Source organism: Chlorocebus sabaeus, chromosome 24 (genome assembly GCF_047675955.1).
Source record: "Chlorocebus sabaeus isolate Y175 chromosome 24, mChlSab1.0.hap1, whole genome shotgun sequence".
In the NCBI taxonomy this organism is placed as follows: Eukaryota; Metazoa; Chordata; class Mammalia; order Primates; family Cercopithecidae; genus Chlorocebus; species Chlorocebus sabaeus.
In genome coordinates this window covers 7,132,088-7,147,648 of record NC_132927.1, presented here as the reverse complement: position 1 = coordinate 7,147,648, position 15,561 = coordinate 7,132,088, and the positions used below count along the sequence as shown (strand labels likewise).

The window sequence follows — 15,561 nt, the reverse complement described above, 5'->3', positions numbered from 1 at the left end:
CACTTTAAATGAGTGAGTTGTATGGTATGTAAATTATATCTGTATCTCAAAAAAGCTGTTTTTTTAAAAAAGCACATGTTCCTTTATAGAAAATTGTGAAAACACAGAAAAATGTTGATGGGAGGAGGGGATAAAAATAGGCCATAATTCTACCCTTAGATATAGCCAGTTTGGTTTATCTTCTTAAGTAACACTTATTAAACACTTTGGTTTATCTTCTTGTGGCCTAAATTTATGTTGTGTTCTTTATACTCAGTTATATAGTAAGTTTTCTTTATGTATCAAAGTTTGTTTTAAACTTCTTTTACCTGATTTTTTGTTTGTTTTTTCTCCAGAGCCAAATGTTCTAGCTGGCACTTTAGTTGGTCATACAGATGCAGTTTGGGGTCTTGCTTACAGTGGCATAAAAAATCAATTACTGTCGTGTTCAGCAGATGGCACTGTTAGGTTATGGAATCCACAAGAAAAATTGCCATGTATTTGCACTTACAATGGAGATAAAAGTAAGTAAATTTTGCATCTGTGAGAAAAGTTCGTTTTTTAAAAAATTTGGAATATATAAAGGACAAAGTGATTTATTTCTTTACTGCTCCGAAGAGATATATTAAAATAATTTTGTAAAAGTTAGGATAATCTTTTTACTCATTTTTTTTTTTGAAGTGCTTTGCAACTGTATCCCGTAATGCAGTTCTTTTTTACCTTTTTTGTGTTCAATTTTTTAAAAATGTAAAACTACTTGTATGTAATAGTGGAATAGACAGATGAGGATACTCATAGGGACAACAGGAGGCACACCATCTGTTCCAGATGACTACCCACAAAGACTGAAGGGATCACAGTCTCAAGCATACCTATAAACCATGTGTTCCATGACCCTGAGCACACTAGTTGAGTAGTCCAGCCATAATCACTGAACCCCTAACTGGAAAAGTACAAATTGGGTTATTTTCATGATTTAAAATATTTTCTATTTAAAAAGGCTTTAACCAGTTTACCTTTTGAAGACATTTACTGGTCTTATTTTCCAAGTCATTTTTAATTTTTTTTTTCTTTTTCTTTTTGTTTTTTTTTTCGAGATGGAGTCTCGCCCTGTCGCCCAGGCTAGAGTACAGTGGCGCGATCTCAGCTCACTGCAAGCTCCGCCTCCCAGGTTCACGCCATTCTCCTGCCTCAGCCTCCCGAGTAGCTGGGACCACAGTCACCTGCCACCATGCCTGGCTAATTTTTTTTGTATTTTTGGTAGAGATGGGGTTTCACCGTGTTAGCCAGGATGGTCTCTATCTCCTGACCTTGTGATCTGCCTGCCTCAGCCTCCCAGAGTGCTGGGATTACAGGCGTGAGCCACCGTGCCCCGCTTTTAATTTTTTTAATTAGACCTTTTATTTGTATGTAAAAATACATATTATTTTAAAACATTTTAGGTGAGTAGTAAATGTATAATTTTGTGTCTCTTAGACACCTTAGTGGTACTAATTTTCAGTTATCCAAGCTTTAGAGGTAAGAATTCATTTAGATATTTATTTCTGGCTTCATCTAGATAGTTAATAGCTTGGGTCCATATTTCGTCTAACTGTGCATTGATCTGGCTAGTTTAATTTAGTATGTTAAAGAGAGAAATTGCTGCTCAGGCCATTTTAGGGTGAAGTACTGCATCAGCTGATTCCAGAGTCCAAGCCATTTTCATGAGTCCAAAAATTTGACTTGTATTAGCTCCTTTATAAGGCCTACAGATCTCTGACAGGTGAACCAGTCTGCCAAAACAGTTATATGAGAATGCTAATTTATCATTTTACAGTAAGAAGTATTATTGGCAAGTTGGCCAAAAGACTAGGATTTTATTTAATCCCTTAGAAGAAAATGTGTAATAGAAGAAATAACTTTTACATGTATTTACTCTTTATGAGCTCTGTAGTTATATTTTTCTTATAATATTAAATAGAATGCTATAAATTTTTTAAATAATTGAGGAAAAGATATTTCTTATCTTACCATCCTGACACAGTTGTATTCCTTTTCATTATTAACAGTATTTCAAGATTATTTGAATTCCTTTTTCTGATTAGAAAAGTAGAGATTTCATAGAATTTTACTTTGTTTACATTGTCTGTCTTTGGGCTCATTTCAGAGCATGGAATACCTACATCAGTTGACTTTATAGGCTGTGATCCAGCTCATATGGTAACCTCTTTCAACACTGGTAGTGCCGTAATTTATGATTTAGAAACATCACAGTCATTGGTGATACTTTCATCACAGGTAGATTCTGGTAAGTTTTCATGGAGTTTCTTTGAAACCTTAAAAAGGGTTATTACACAGTAGAGGATGATCTTTTAGCTAATTTTAATGTTTTCACTATTTGAATTTAGGATGGCAAAATAGTTTCATAATGTTACAGTTATACTTATTTATATTATTTCTGCTATTTCTTCAAATTTTGCTTAAAAGTTTGGGCAGACATATGGGAAAAGAGGAATGACTAGAGCAATATAAAGGTGAAAGTAGAGAAAATAAGATAATGAACCTAATGTACTCATCATTCAGTTTTAATACCTGTCTATAAATGCCCAGTATTGCACATGTGGTATGTGGTATGTTTTACAGTTTATATAGATAAGGATCGCATAAGATTTATGTATTGCAATTGGTTGATAGGTCTCTCAGGTCTGTCTTCATCCATAGATTCCCCTTCATCTCTTTTATGTTCCTTTTTTTTTAATTGAAGAAATTGGCTACTTTGTCTTGTGAAGTTTCCTACAGTCTGAATTTTGCTAGTTGCATACCTGTATTATTTAAGGTGCTTCTCTATTTCTATTCACAATTCTCCTGTGAACTGATTATAGATCTAAAGACTTACTCAAATTCAGGTTCACTGTTTTTGTCTTTTAAAAATTTTTACATGTTTTTGGCAACTTTACTTCACAAGTAATTTGTAAGCTTTTATCAGAGGTAAGTATTTGCTGGTTGTTTATATTTTTGTGATGTTTTAAGTCGGATTATTGCTTGGGTTCATTCATTTTCTATTGAAAAATGATTTTCTAATTTTATCATTCCCTCTCCATTTATTAGCTAGATTATTCCTATAAAAAAGAACATCTCCTTATCAATAATTTGGTTACCTTGGAGTTAGTGTGTATTAAGGAAAGGCAAGATAAATTATTGGGTTTTGGTTTTCCCCTTTATTTACCAGTTTTCAAAATAATGAGTTGGTTTGCTAGCACCCTCTAAAGGTGACCAGTTTGTCTTGGGTGGTGGTTTTGGTATCATCGTACTCTCTCATGGATATAATGTATTTGATGTGTTTCAATCCATTACAGGTATTATCTTTATTTATTGCTGTTCAGATCCTTTCATTTTGGCCAGTGGGGCTTACTCAGCGGGGCTGAGGTTGGCTCCTGAGTTCTTTTGCCATGACCTTGGTAGTTGTTGATAGCTTCCTGATATGACATACGACAAGATGTGCTAGGTTCATCTTGTTCATTTTGTGCCCTAAATCTGAAATCAGCTATTTATTTAAGGAGTTGTGGTTTCTTTTAGTGGGAAATGGCATTTAGAGACTACAGTTGGGGTGCTAGGCTGCTGAGTTGATCCTCATGATCTTCATGGCTCCTGGGTTGTTCATTGTGTTAGACTTTTTCAATGTACAGAGCTAAGAAATAAGCATTTTTTAAACAGTAAAATACTTCCACTTCAAATTCAGATTTATTTTGGTTCTCAACAAAATTGTTTCTTATTTTATTTATCCCACCCACAGTATACACAGAATTCTCAGTAATAATACCATTGCCATGAAAAGATTGAATATTGATAATAAAACTTTGTAATTAGCGTATATTCCACTAGTAATATACAATCTGATTTCTGTGCTTTAAAGTCACTTGGAATAGTTCCTTCCTTTGTAGTTATACCACCAGTTGGATATACTTAAGTTCATTTGTTTAATTTTACTTTTGATTTTCATTAATTTCTTTTTGAAAAACAACTGTTGGCTGGGCGCATTGGCTCATGCCTGTAATCCCACCACTTTGGGAGGCCAAGGCAGGAAGGTAGCTTGAGGCTAGGAGTAGAGACCAGCATGGGTAACATAGTAAGGCCCCATCTCTACCAAAAGCTTAAAAAATTAGGTGGGCATGGTGATGTGTGCCTGATGTCCTAGCTTTGGAGGCTGAAGCAGAAGCACTTGAGCTCAGGAGTTCAAGGTTACAGTGAGCTATGATTGCACCATTGCACTCCAGCCTAGGCGACAGAGTGAGACCTTGTCTCTTAAAAAAAAAATAGCTTTGTAATTATGTAAAATACTTACATGGTGCCATGGTCAGGTCTTAAACCAAAATTATCTTCTCTTTCCCAGTATCTCCTCAAACCTTTTTTTTAAATTACCCTACATAGATAGCTATATATACATATTTTTTTCTGTGTTTAGGTATAATATATGAGTCATGGTACGCATGCAGAATGAATGATCTAAAGTCTATTAATATTGAGGATTTTTCGCCCATTTATTCGTTTTGATATTTCTCTGTTCTCCCTCATCTTTAATAAAAAGTTAGTAAGAGCTTACTGGAAAAGAAAAAAATCTCATCTTTAAAGAGCATTAATTCCAGTTTTCTGTTTTTTTGTTTTTGTCAGTGTAGGTAGGATGGGGGTTGTTCCTTACAAACATCTAACTAGCAATTGTGAATGTTTCCTTCTTTAAATGCTTATAATTCTTATATGGACTGTTTATTAGAAGTAATAATTGTGGATCTTTTAAAAATTCTAAACTACCTATAATAAAGGGCTGCATTAAAACACTTCTCATTTTTTCTAAATTTGAGCCTAGTACGGTCTATATTATAGGACATAATAACATAAATGTTTATTTTTTTAAAAATCTCTCTGGAGTCCTTGTTTCGTTGTCAGATTTTTTGTTTTATGCAAAAGGTTTAGTTTTTAATGATTTTTATATTTTAGCATGATTAAAAAGGCCATTATCCAACTTATTAAAGGTTTGAATTTTAATGTATTGCCTTCCTTTATTTTTCAGGTTTACAATCTAATAATCATATCAACAGAGTAGTAAGTCATCCCACACTTCCTGTTACAATAACTGCTCATGAAGATAGACACATCAAATTTTTTGACAATAAAACGGGTAAGCAAATTGTCTTTTCATATTAGTTATACTGTAAATTTGAGATGATCGATAATGCTATTTTATATAAGGTATATTGAGTTTCAGATATGAAATTGCCAAATGAAACCATTTTCACTCAGATTTTTGCTTTTCTTAATGTTGCACATTTATGTTGTTTTATCCTTAACTAGCCATAATACCTTGCCTAGCTATTATGATTTCTTCAAGTCATGTTAGTTAAATGTAGATCCTTCCATTTGAAATTTTTTCCTCATATTCTGTTATGAATAAGTATGATGGAAGAGGTCTCTTTCTGGTGTTTGGCATTTCTAGTATTTTTTTTTTTTTTTTTTTTTTTTTTTTTTTTTTTGCGGCAGTTTCGCTCTTGTTGCCCATTATCTAGTCATTACCTAGAATAGTACATAATATATTGCTTGCTCTCTCTCAGGAAAGGTCTGACAGCTAGAAAGGCTACTTTGAGGAGATACTAGACCAGTCAGGGTACTGAAGGACTTCTAAATAAGAAACGTAAATGTTAATTGCAACATTGTTACAGGGTAACAAATTATCAAGTAAGACAGTGACCCAGAATTACAGGTTTCTCTTTGAAGATTATATAGAAAATGGCAATATGTTTTAGTCTGTAGTCTTAAGGATGAAACCCTTTTGTTCAAACAACGCTTTCATGGACAGATTCTTTTTAACAAATTGCAGACAAAATGAATATTTACAGGTTGTGCACAGGACGTAAGATTCAAGTGGATGTTCTCTTTAAAAAAATTATTTAAAGTTTTTTTTTTTGGCCGGGCGCGGTGGCTCAAGCCTGTAATCCCAGCACTCTGGGAGGCCGAGGCGGGCGGATCACGAGGTCAGGAGATCGAGACCATCCTGGCTAACATGGTGAAACCCCGTCTCTACTAAAAAAATACAAAAAGCTAGCCTGGCGAAGTGGCGGGCGCCTGTAGTCCCAGCTATTCGGGAGGCTGAGGCAGGAGAATGGCGTAAACCCGGGAGGCGGAGCTTGCAGTGAGCTGAGATCCGGCCACTGCACTCCAGCCCGGGCGACAGAGCGAGACTCCATCTCAAAAAAAAATAAATAAATAAAGTTGTTTTTTTTTTTTTGTTTTTTTTTGTTTTTTAAATAGAGACAGGGTCTCACTGTGTTGCCCAGGCTGGTCTTGAACTCCTGAGCTCAAGCAGTTCTCCCATCTCAGCCTCCTGAAATGCTGGGATTACAGGCATAAACCACTGCTTCTGGCCCGTGTTCTCAATTTAACACTTTATCAAATCAATCCTTTGAACTATTTTTATGAAACCAATAATATTTTTCTCTGCTGCAAGAGCAGAGAGGTTAATTTCCTTTGTGTTTCTAAAAAGATTCCTTTTATTAATTATTGAAGATTTACAGTTATATAGGAAAGTTCAGGAATTTTAGTAGTTATATTAAAAGCAAAAGGTGAGAATCTGTAGAGCTGTTTTATTAGCAGAAATCAAGAAAGTGGTCAGTAAAAGTTTACTCAATATCAAATAAGCAGCGTACAGTCATTCAAATTGTTTCCAAATTCTACCTATTTATTCTTTCTGTTAACTAGTACCTTGCCTGTAGTATGAAGATAATTGAAGCAGTAGGTTCCAAATAATAGGAAAAAGAAAATCCTTTTCTTTTCTTTTTTTTTCTTTTTTTTCTTTTTTTTGAGCCAGTCTTGCTTTGTTGCCCAGAGCTATAGGGCAGTGGCACCATCTCAGTTCACTGCAACCTCTGTCTCTTGGGGTTCAATTGATTCTGGTGCCTCAGCCTCCCGCATAGCTGGGACTACAGGTGTGTGCCACCATGTCCGGCTAATTTTTGTATTTTTAGTAGACATGGGGTTTCACCAAGTTGGCCAGGCTGGTCTTGAACTCTTGAGCTCAAGTGATCTGCCCGCCTCAGCCTCCCAAAGTTCTGGGATTACAGGCGTAAGCCACTGTGCCCAACCATAGTAGAAAAAAGTATTTCTCAGTTGACCTCCTCTCTATCACCTTTCTCTCTCTCTCTCTCTCTCCCCTCCCATCTTTCTATTTCTCTCTGTCTCTCTCTCTCACACACACACACAAACACACACACACACACACGCCCTTTTGAGTTATATGAAACTATGAGTTGTCTTCAGATGTGGTGGTTTTTTTTTTTGAGACGGAGTTTCATTCTTGTTGCCCAGGTTGGAGTGCAGTGGCACAATGACGACTCACTGCAACCTCCACCTGCTGGGTTCAAGCGATTCTCCTGCCTCAACCTCCCGAGTAGCTGGGATTCTAGGCATCTCATTCCACGCCTGTCTAATTTTTTATATTTTTAGTAGAGACGGGCTTTTATCATGTTGGCCAGGCTGGTCTCGAACTCCTGACCTCAGGTGATCCACCCACGTTGGCCTCCCAAAGTGCTGGGATTATAGGCGTGAGCCACTGTGCCTGGCCTGGATATGGCGTTTTCAAAGAAGTTCTTTAAAAATTCATTTAATTGTGGTAAACTAGATTGTCCCCATAACTGCTATTTCCGGTTAGCTAAGTTGTTTTTAATAGAGTATTATGTTATAAAATGAGTAGTAAATTTATTGAGCTTTTATGTCTGAAACATGATAGAACTTTATGCTATGAATAGGCTCAATAAATATTTAAATGAGTAAACCATTTTAATGAAAATTTTCTCAGCATTTTGTGTTCTGTACTGCACTGGATACTATCATGTATAAGATGTGGTTCCTGATTTCTGTGGGCTTGTCTAGAGGAAATAAGAGGGGGTGCGGGAGGGTGTGCGCAAGATGAAGCTTTGCCTTAGGAATGGAAAGGTGTTTTTGGGTTGTTTTTAAGTGAAGGAAGTGGTAGTAGGAAGTTACAGATATGGCGATATTTTGAGCAGAGGCGCGGTGGTAGAAACTTTCTAAGGAACAGAAGTTTCTTATAGACAAAGCCAAAGACAAAGTTTGAGGAAGGAAAATAGAATCTATTGAGGAGGACTTTTAGAACCAGGTTAAGAATATTGAGTTTTTGTCTATGCTGTATATGTGGGAACTACTAAAAATATTTGAACAGCAGGGGCTTGGCAAAATTGGTTTAGAAAAATTAAGTCACATTTTGCACTATATGATAGATTCTTGACTTTAAAGGATTTAGAGTTTTCAATTTCAACTATTTATTTCAGAGAGATTTTCAGGGCCCATGGTTTCTACCAAAATTTTGGTAGAGGTACAAATTCAAGTTTCCTATGCTGTGTCTGAAAGACTTAGGTAGTGAGTGATTCTGGAAGAACCTATAGTATGAGTGAGGGATGTGGAGGAGTGGGAGGAAGATCAGTTGTGGACTCATTCATTTAGCAAAATGGCTGGACTATCTGCCATATTCTTGGCACAGTTCTTGAAGCTTCGTGAACAGAATAAAATGTCCTGTCCTCTTGCAGCTACAGACTAGTGGTATATTGTCTATTCTGTGTGAGACATTGTTCTATTTTATTTACATATGTTAACTCATTTGTTCTTCTAATAACTCTATAAGGTAGATATAGTACTATTATTATGCCCATTTTACACATGAGGTTGAAAGGCTTAAAGAAGTTAAGTGACTTGTACAGTATTTAAACTCACACAGTTTGTTTCTGTAGTTCACATTTGACATTTTTATTTTCTCTCCATTTAATAGAGGCCCACAATATTAGCCAGTGAAAGGGCTTAAGTTGCCAGGGAGGGGAGAATGGGCATGTGCAGTGGCATGTGTCCAGCCTTTATTTCTTTAGTCATAGGAGGAAAAAATTAGGATTAGTATTGGTAGACTATTAGCAGAAGCATGAGGCCAAAATGAAATTGGTGAGATGTGAGAAGCTGCAGGTGTATGTTAGTGAAGGAGAGGTCCTAGTTACTGGAAGGGGTCAGAAGCTTTGTGATTTATGTGGTCACCAGTGGAAGCCCAACATACAACTTGGTCCAGCATTGAAGTCTCTATTCATGGTCCATCTGAAGGGATTACTCACATTTTGAAGTGATTTTTGTGACTGTGGACAAGAAGGGTTAAAACTCTCAATTGACTTAAGATAATCAGGGTGAGGGTTAATTTAGTGCACATGTTGGAGAGCTGGAGTTAAACTTAGAAAATTATAGCATCCTTAAAGAAATGTATAGCTCTCGTATTGGAAAAAAGTCTTTTGGTTTAGAGATGTTAAACTTAGGAGATAGAGGATCATTCTCAAGAGAGAAGCTTGAACTAGATCTGTGAATTAAAACACCATCAAGGCTAGGTGTGATGGCTCATGCCTGTAATCCCAGCACTTTGAGAGACAGAGGCAGGAGAATCGCTTGACACCAAGAGTTTGAGACCAGCCTAGGCAACAATACGAGATTCTGTCTTTACAAAAAATTAAAAAATTAGCCAGGCATGGTGGCATGTGCCTGTAGTTCCAGTTACGTGGAGGGTTGCTTGAGCCCAGGAGTAAGGTTGGTGCCTTAGCAAGCCATGATGGTGCCACTGTACTCTGGCCTGAGTGACAGAGCAAGACCCTGTCTCAAGAATACAAATAAAATAAATTTTAAAACTAAAACTTACCATCACAGATTTAACATAAGGAAAGCTAATGATACTTGGTATTTAACCCCTAATATTTTGAAAGTATTGTCATGGAGGCCATTCATTTTATATGCTGTGGTCTTTTATAGGAATTTTGAGAGGAGTGGATTCTAGAACTGGAAGATGAATTGTGTTGAACTAAACAATTGACGATAGTTTGTTGAAGACTTTTCTGTTCTTTGGGCTAGCAGAGTAGAATTTCTAAGACTGTTTTGTTTATTACTCTTAGTATTATTAATGAGAGATAGTTGTGGCTTGAAATGAGAGACTTTAATTTGGTCTTAAATTTTTGACTTTTTAAAAAATTTTGTCTTCAACTGATAAGTGTTTAATAGTTCTGGAAAGTGACAGGACATTTTTTCTTTTTTGAGACAGAGCCTCACTCTGTCACTCAGGCTGGAGTGCAGTGGCGCAATCTCAGCTCACTGCAGCCTCCGCCTTCTGGGTTCAAGGAATTCTCTTGTCTCAGCCTCACTAGTAGCTGGGATTACAGGTGCTCACCACCGCACCTGCTAATTTTTGTATTTTTAGTAGAGGCAAGATTTCACCATGTTGGCCAGGCTGGTCTTGAACTCCTGCCCTCAGTTGATCTGCCTGCTTCGGCCTCCCAAAGTGCTGGGATTATAGGCATGAGCCCCTGCCTATTACTTTTTATAGGTTTTTTGGAGTGTATTTTTGCACATTTTATTATGTTGTGGTTTTGTATTCAGGTCAACAGCTGTAGCCCCATTACAAATATAAAACTAGACCTCTTTCATATCTTAGTGTAGAGTATTATCATTGGGACCAGAGGCATGGCTAGTGATTATAACTAGAATTTTGGAAAAAACCTCTATCTTTCATTAGGGACATCCCAGGCATTTGAGTAATAAAGACTCATTGCTGAGTGATAGGGGAGTAACTTATAAAAGTATCAGTATTTCTATTTTATTGCCTGCCTAGTGAATCAGTTGGATGCCCTTGCCCCAAAGTATTTGTACAATACAACTTTGTATTCACAACTTGTCTTTTAAATTCTACTTTCTATTGAATTCCATTTGCTTGCCAAATCTTCACTGAAGATACTAATTAAGTCACATTTTCCAGAGCAGCATTTTTGTTAATGTCTGGGGAAATCTAGAGTTATTTGTTTACCTCCTTTCTTTTTTAGAGTATTTAAAATGATTTTATTTCAAAGGATAAGTGAACTGAACTTGATAATGGAATGTTTAGGTATAAATATATTTTTTGTTGATTTAGTTTTTGTTAGCCCAGTATATAAAATAGTCTTAAGGTCTTTCACTGACACTTTTCCTTCCTTCTCCCCTCCACTCTCCTTCCCTCCCCTCCCCTTCCCTTCTTTTCTTTCTTCTCTTTTCTCTTTCCTTCTCATTTTCCTTTCCTTTCTTGACATTTCTTTTTGTTGCCCAGGCTAACTAGAGTACAGTGGCAACTCACAGGCACAATCATAGTGCACTGCAGCCTTGAACTCCTAGGATGAGGTGATTCCCCAGCCTCAGCCTCCTGAGTAGCTTGGGACTACAGGCACACCTCACCACACTTGGCTTATTTAATTCCAATTTACATGATCTTAAGCCTTTGATGCAATCCATTGTCATTGCTTTACAGTGTCTATCAGATATTGTCAGATACATGTTATACAGATGTCTTTTTTAGGAGTAATTATCAGAGAAAGTTCTGCATTCGAATTAAAATTGTCTTGAAAACATTACTGTAGTGGTGGATGTACTCTTAAAACGTTAAGTGAAAGAAGCCAGACACAAAAAGCCACATATTGTATGAGTTCACTTATACGAAGCATCCAGAATAGGCCAGTCTATAGAAAGAGTTGATTAGTGGTCAGGGGTTGGAGGGACAGAGGAGTGATTGCCTAATTGCATATGGGGTTTCCTTTACCAGTGATGAAGATGTTCTGAACTCTAGAGAATGGTGATGGTTGCATAACCCTGTGAATGTTCTAAAAGACACTGGATTGTGTACTCAAATGTTTATAGTGGTAAATTTTATGTTTTGTATATTTTACCACAATAAAAAAGTTGCTATAATGATTGTTTTATGTCGATGCTATATTGTAGTTTCTGTTCTCTCATTAGTATTTGTGAAAACTTAATCTGTTCTGTTATGTTTTGTTTAGGTAAAATGATCCATTCTATGGTAGCTCACTTGGATGCTGTTACAAGTCTAGCAGTAGATCCTAATGGAATCTATTTGATGTCTGGAAGTAAGTCTTAAAGTCCTGTACTGCCCACAAACTTTATAAAAGATTATTACTCAGTAACAAATTTTATTTGTTCTTTTATAGGCCATGACTGTTCCATCAGATTATGGAATTTAGACAGCAAGACATGTGTGCAAGAAATAACAGCTCATAGAAAGAAATTGGATGAATCAATTTATGATGTTGCTTTCCACCCGTCAAAAGCATATATAGCTAGTGCAGGAGCCGATGCCCTTGCCAAAGTATTTGTATGAATCAACAAAAACTTGCATCGTAACAAGATTTGCTTGGACAGAAAGAGGGTCTGCATCACTGCCATCAAAAAGGTTACTGATATGACACTACATGTGATCTGCCTGGTGAAAGCTATTTGGGGCAGGTACAAATTGGTGGAAATCACACCTTAATGTCAAGCTCATTAAGTTAACTGTAATTACTGTATTTTGTGGGACAAAGAAAAAAGGACTCCAGTATTTGTGGCCTATACTGGATATGAACTGAGCGTATGTCTGTTTTTAGGTGTCTTTAAGCCAATGTGGAGTCTGATCTTTCAAAAAAGTTTTTTTGTTTTTTGTTTTTTTTTTTTCTTTTCTTTTGGACTCTGTGTGCTGCCTTAGGGTTAGGAATGTGGTGCTCTTGTTGGGGGAAGTGAGCTCCAAGAGTAGCTTTTTTTCATCTCTTAGTGATTTTCTGTTTATCGGTTGAATGCCACAGATTCCCTTTTAAACTTATTTTGCTTTAAAAAAAAGAAAAAGAAAAAGAAAATTTAACTTAAAATATTTTAGCATTAGTTGCACAAAATGTTTGGATAAAATTCTAGTTTTTATAAGTCTTTTTATATATTTAGCCTGTCACAACAGTGCTCAAGATTGTATTGAAGTTTTTCTGCATTATACAACCCTAAAACACAGAGATCTCACTGACCCGCTGCCCTGTAACCACTTTCTTTTCCTTCTTTTGCCTAATACAGCTCAGCTAAGTCCTTCCATAAAGATGCTAAATAACTTTCATCATCACATAAATGTCTTCATAAACCAAGGACTATTAAGTGTATTAAAATGAAACAGTGGGGTTTAGTACTCCAAACGAACTCTTAAAAAAAAAAAACTAATCTTGGCATCCTATCACTATGTGATATTTTGTACATCTTACTGTATTTACAAGTTTATTTATCAAGGATTATCCATCTTGCTAATGGCCTATTATTTATTTCACTTTTTGTTGGTCTTTATATCCTTTTATTAATGTGCTAAAGGAACCTGTATATCTATTTTGGAAATCTTTGAATAGTCTAAAATAGACTAAAAATGGAATATTTTATAGTTTAAATTACAAACCAAGATGGTTCCCCCTAAGATATGTATCTTGGTTTACCATGATTCCAAACAAAACTAACTTGTTTTAAAATATTTGGAGTAAAATTTTATTTGCATTACAAATAGGATACAAAAATAGTTGAATCAGGATACAGAAATCTGCTGTGTTTTGACTAGTTATCCCTGTTTTATTTTTTTAGATGTGCTTAATTTTATGGTGTAACTAAAGATTTTGTTTGTGTAATGCATGATTAAGACAATAAAGTATTTTTTCTAGTCTTCCAAGAAACTTTTCTGATCAGTTTGCGAGTTTTGATGAGTTTTGTAAGGTTTTTGTTTTACAAACTATGAATCAGCAAATTTTTAAGATTGTACCACATAGCAAACATACAGCTGTTGAAAAATAATGTATATAAAATGCATATAATAAATATTAAATTGTGTACCTGTATGTTACTGTTGGCTACATCATTTTGTGTTGAATAATAAAGTGCAATACTTTACTCTCCGTAATTAAACTAGGAAATGGAGATTTCTTAGTGAGTCCTTCATTTTTATGCTGTTCTTTCAAACTTTGTACTACATAATTATTGATATTCTAATAAGAGTAGATCACTAACACTATTAATAATATCTAAGTATTTCACCCCACTTGAGGATTTTAAAAAATCTTCCATTAAATTATGCAATTCAAAATAACCCCAAAAAATGCACAGATGCAGTTATAAATAATTTGCTTAGACAACCTGTTTCAATCTGAATTTCAGTTAATGGCAGTGTTGTTCCTATTTGCCGTACCTGTTTCCACAAAAAAATTCAGCAAAAAATAAACTACATTGAATATTTAGCTTAGTTGGTGCAAAAGTAATTGTGGTTTTTGCCATTTCTGGCAAAAAAAAAAAAAAACACTGTTAAAAGTCTTACAAATAATGTTAAACATTAATATTTTGAAACGTGTCTTCAATAAGGTAATATCCTTTGTCTTTGAAGGGAATTGCAGATGAAATTAGAAGGGAACACTAGAAAACTTATGTGTAAAATTCAATTTGAATGCTTGCTGCTGTTGCTGGGGGAAAAAATTACATTGTACATTGAGAAATTTTGTCATCTACCATAAAAATCTAAGTGGCAATTTTAGTCATTGATGAAAAACTAAAACTTTTCGAGGTTTGTTTTTTTTTTTTTTTTTTTTTTTTTTTTTTTTTTTTTTTTTTTTTTTTTTTTTTTTTTTTTGAGATGGAGTGGAGTTTCACACTTGTTGCCCAGACTGGAGTGCAATGGTGCAATCTCAGCACACTGCAATCTCCGTCTCCCAGGTTCAAGTGATTCTTGTGCCTCATCCTCCCAAGTAGCTGGGACTACAGGCATGCATCACCATGCCTAGTTAATTTTGTATTTTTAGTAGAGACAGGGTTTTACCATGTTGGTCAGGCTGGTCTCAAAGTTCTGACCTCAGGTGATCCACCCGCCTCGGCCTCCCAAAGTGCTGGGATTACAGGTGTGAGCCACTGCATCCAGCAAATTTTTTTTTTTTACCATTTTTTTTGTTTCTCTGAACATTCAACTAAAGAACAACGTAAAGGGGGTACTTTTCTCCTCTTCTGTTTCTTCTTTTTTGAAATAAAGAATAAGCTTTTCCAAAGCTAGAATTGTTTCTAGCAGCTGTTTCAACCCAGTACATCACCATTGATCTGAAATATGATTATTGGAATGCATAAACATTGATGTATTTTGGAATGTATTAAAACTGAAATGGATAAAAATTAGTATATATATATATTTTGTTCTTATCTCCTTCGGTTGTATTTTTCTCTGCAGTATTTAGTCTCTTTGGAAGAGACTAAAGGTATGCACAAATAATGTCTTATTTTCATTATGTGTGCTTCCATTTGACACATGGGAAATTGATTTCACTATTAAATAGTACTTTATACAAATCTTAATATGTTGATTTCTTCCCTCAATAGTTAATCATATTCTGCCTCTCATATTTCATGTTGTTTTTCCTCATTATTTCAAACTAGGTAACATCCGTTGAAGACTAACATTGCATTTAATGCATTAAGTTATAAATGGGCTAGCATATTTGAAATCTAAGCATGTTTGCTTAAGTTGGATTGTAATACATCTTTCCTTTTTACTCTCTGTCCCCTGTAAATAACCTTTATCCTGATTATGTTTACTTATAAAATTATTGATAGTAACCTACGGTTCTGATTTCTGCTCTCTTGCTGCTATTCCCTGGTTACTTCAGGTGACTCAAAACTTGGTCCTTTATAAAATTAAAGAAAAAAGCACTTTCTTAAAAGGGCTAATGACTGGTA

General features: G+C 35.4%; 1 protein-coding gene across 5 annotated transcripts in view; it reads left to right on the top strand.

Moving 5' to 3' along the window:
- The window catches only part of STRN3 (striatin 3), a 136,089-nt gene extending 122,322 nt beyond the window's left edge, over nucleotides 1–13,767 (top strand). For 4 of the 5 annotated variants that reach the window (XM_073010881.1, XM_073010882.1, XM_073010883.1 and 1 more), the window contains 5 exons: nucleotides 336–503; nucleotides 2,126–2,266; nucleotides 5,024–5,131; nucleotides 11,838–11,924; nucleotides 12,006–13,767. In XM_073010881.1, coding sequence (XP_072866982.1) covers nucleotides 336–503; nucleotides 2,126–2,266; nucleotides 5,024–5,131; nucleotides 11,838–11,924; nucleotides 12,006–12,175 — 674 coding nt within the window. In that variant the 3' untranslated portion in view covers nucleotides 12,176–13,767. The remainder of the gene's footprint in view (nucleotides 1–335; nucleotides 504–2,125; nucleotides 2,267–5,023; nucleotides 5,132–11,837; nucleotides 11,925–12,005) is intronic. The other variant, XM_073010884.1, reaches the window with a different exon arrangement.
- Nucleotides 13,768–15,561: the final 1,794 nt, after the last annotated feature.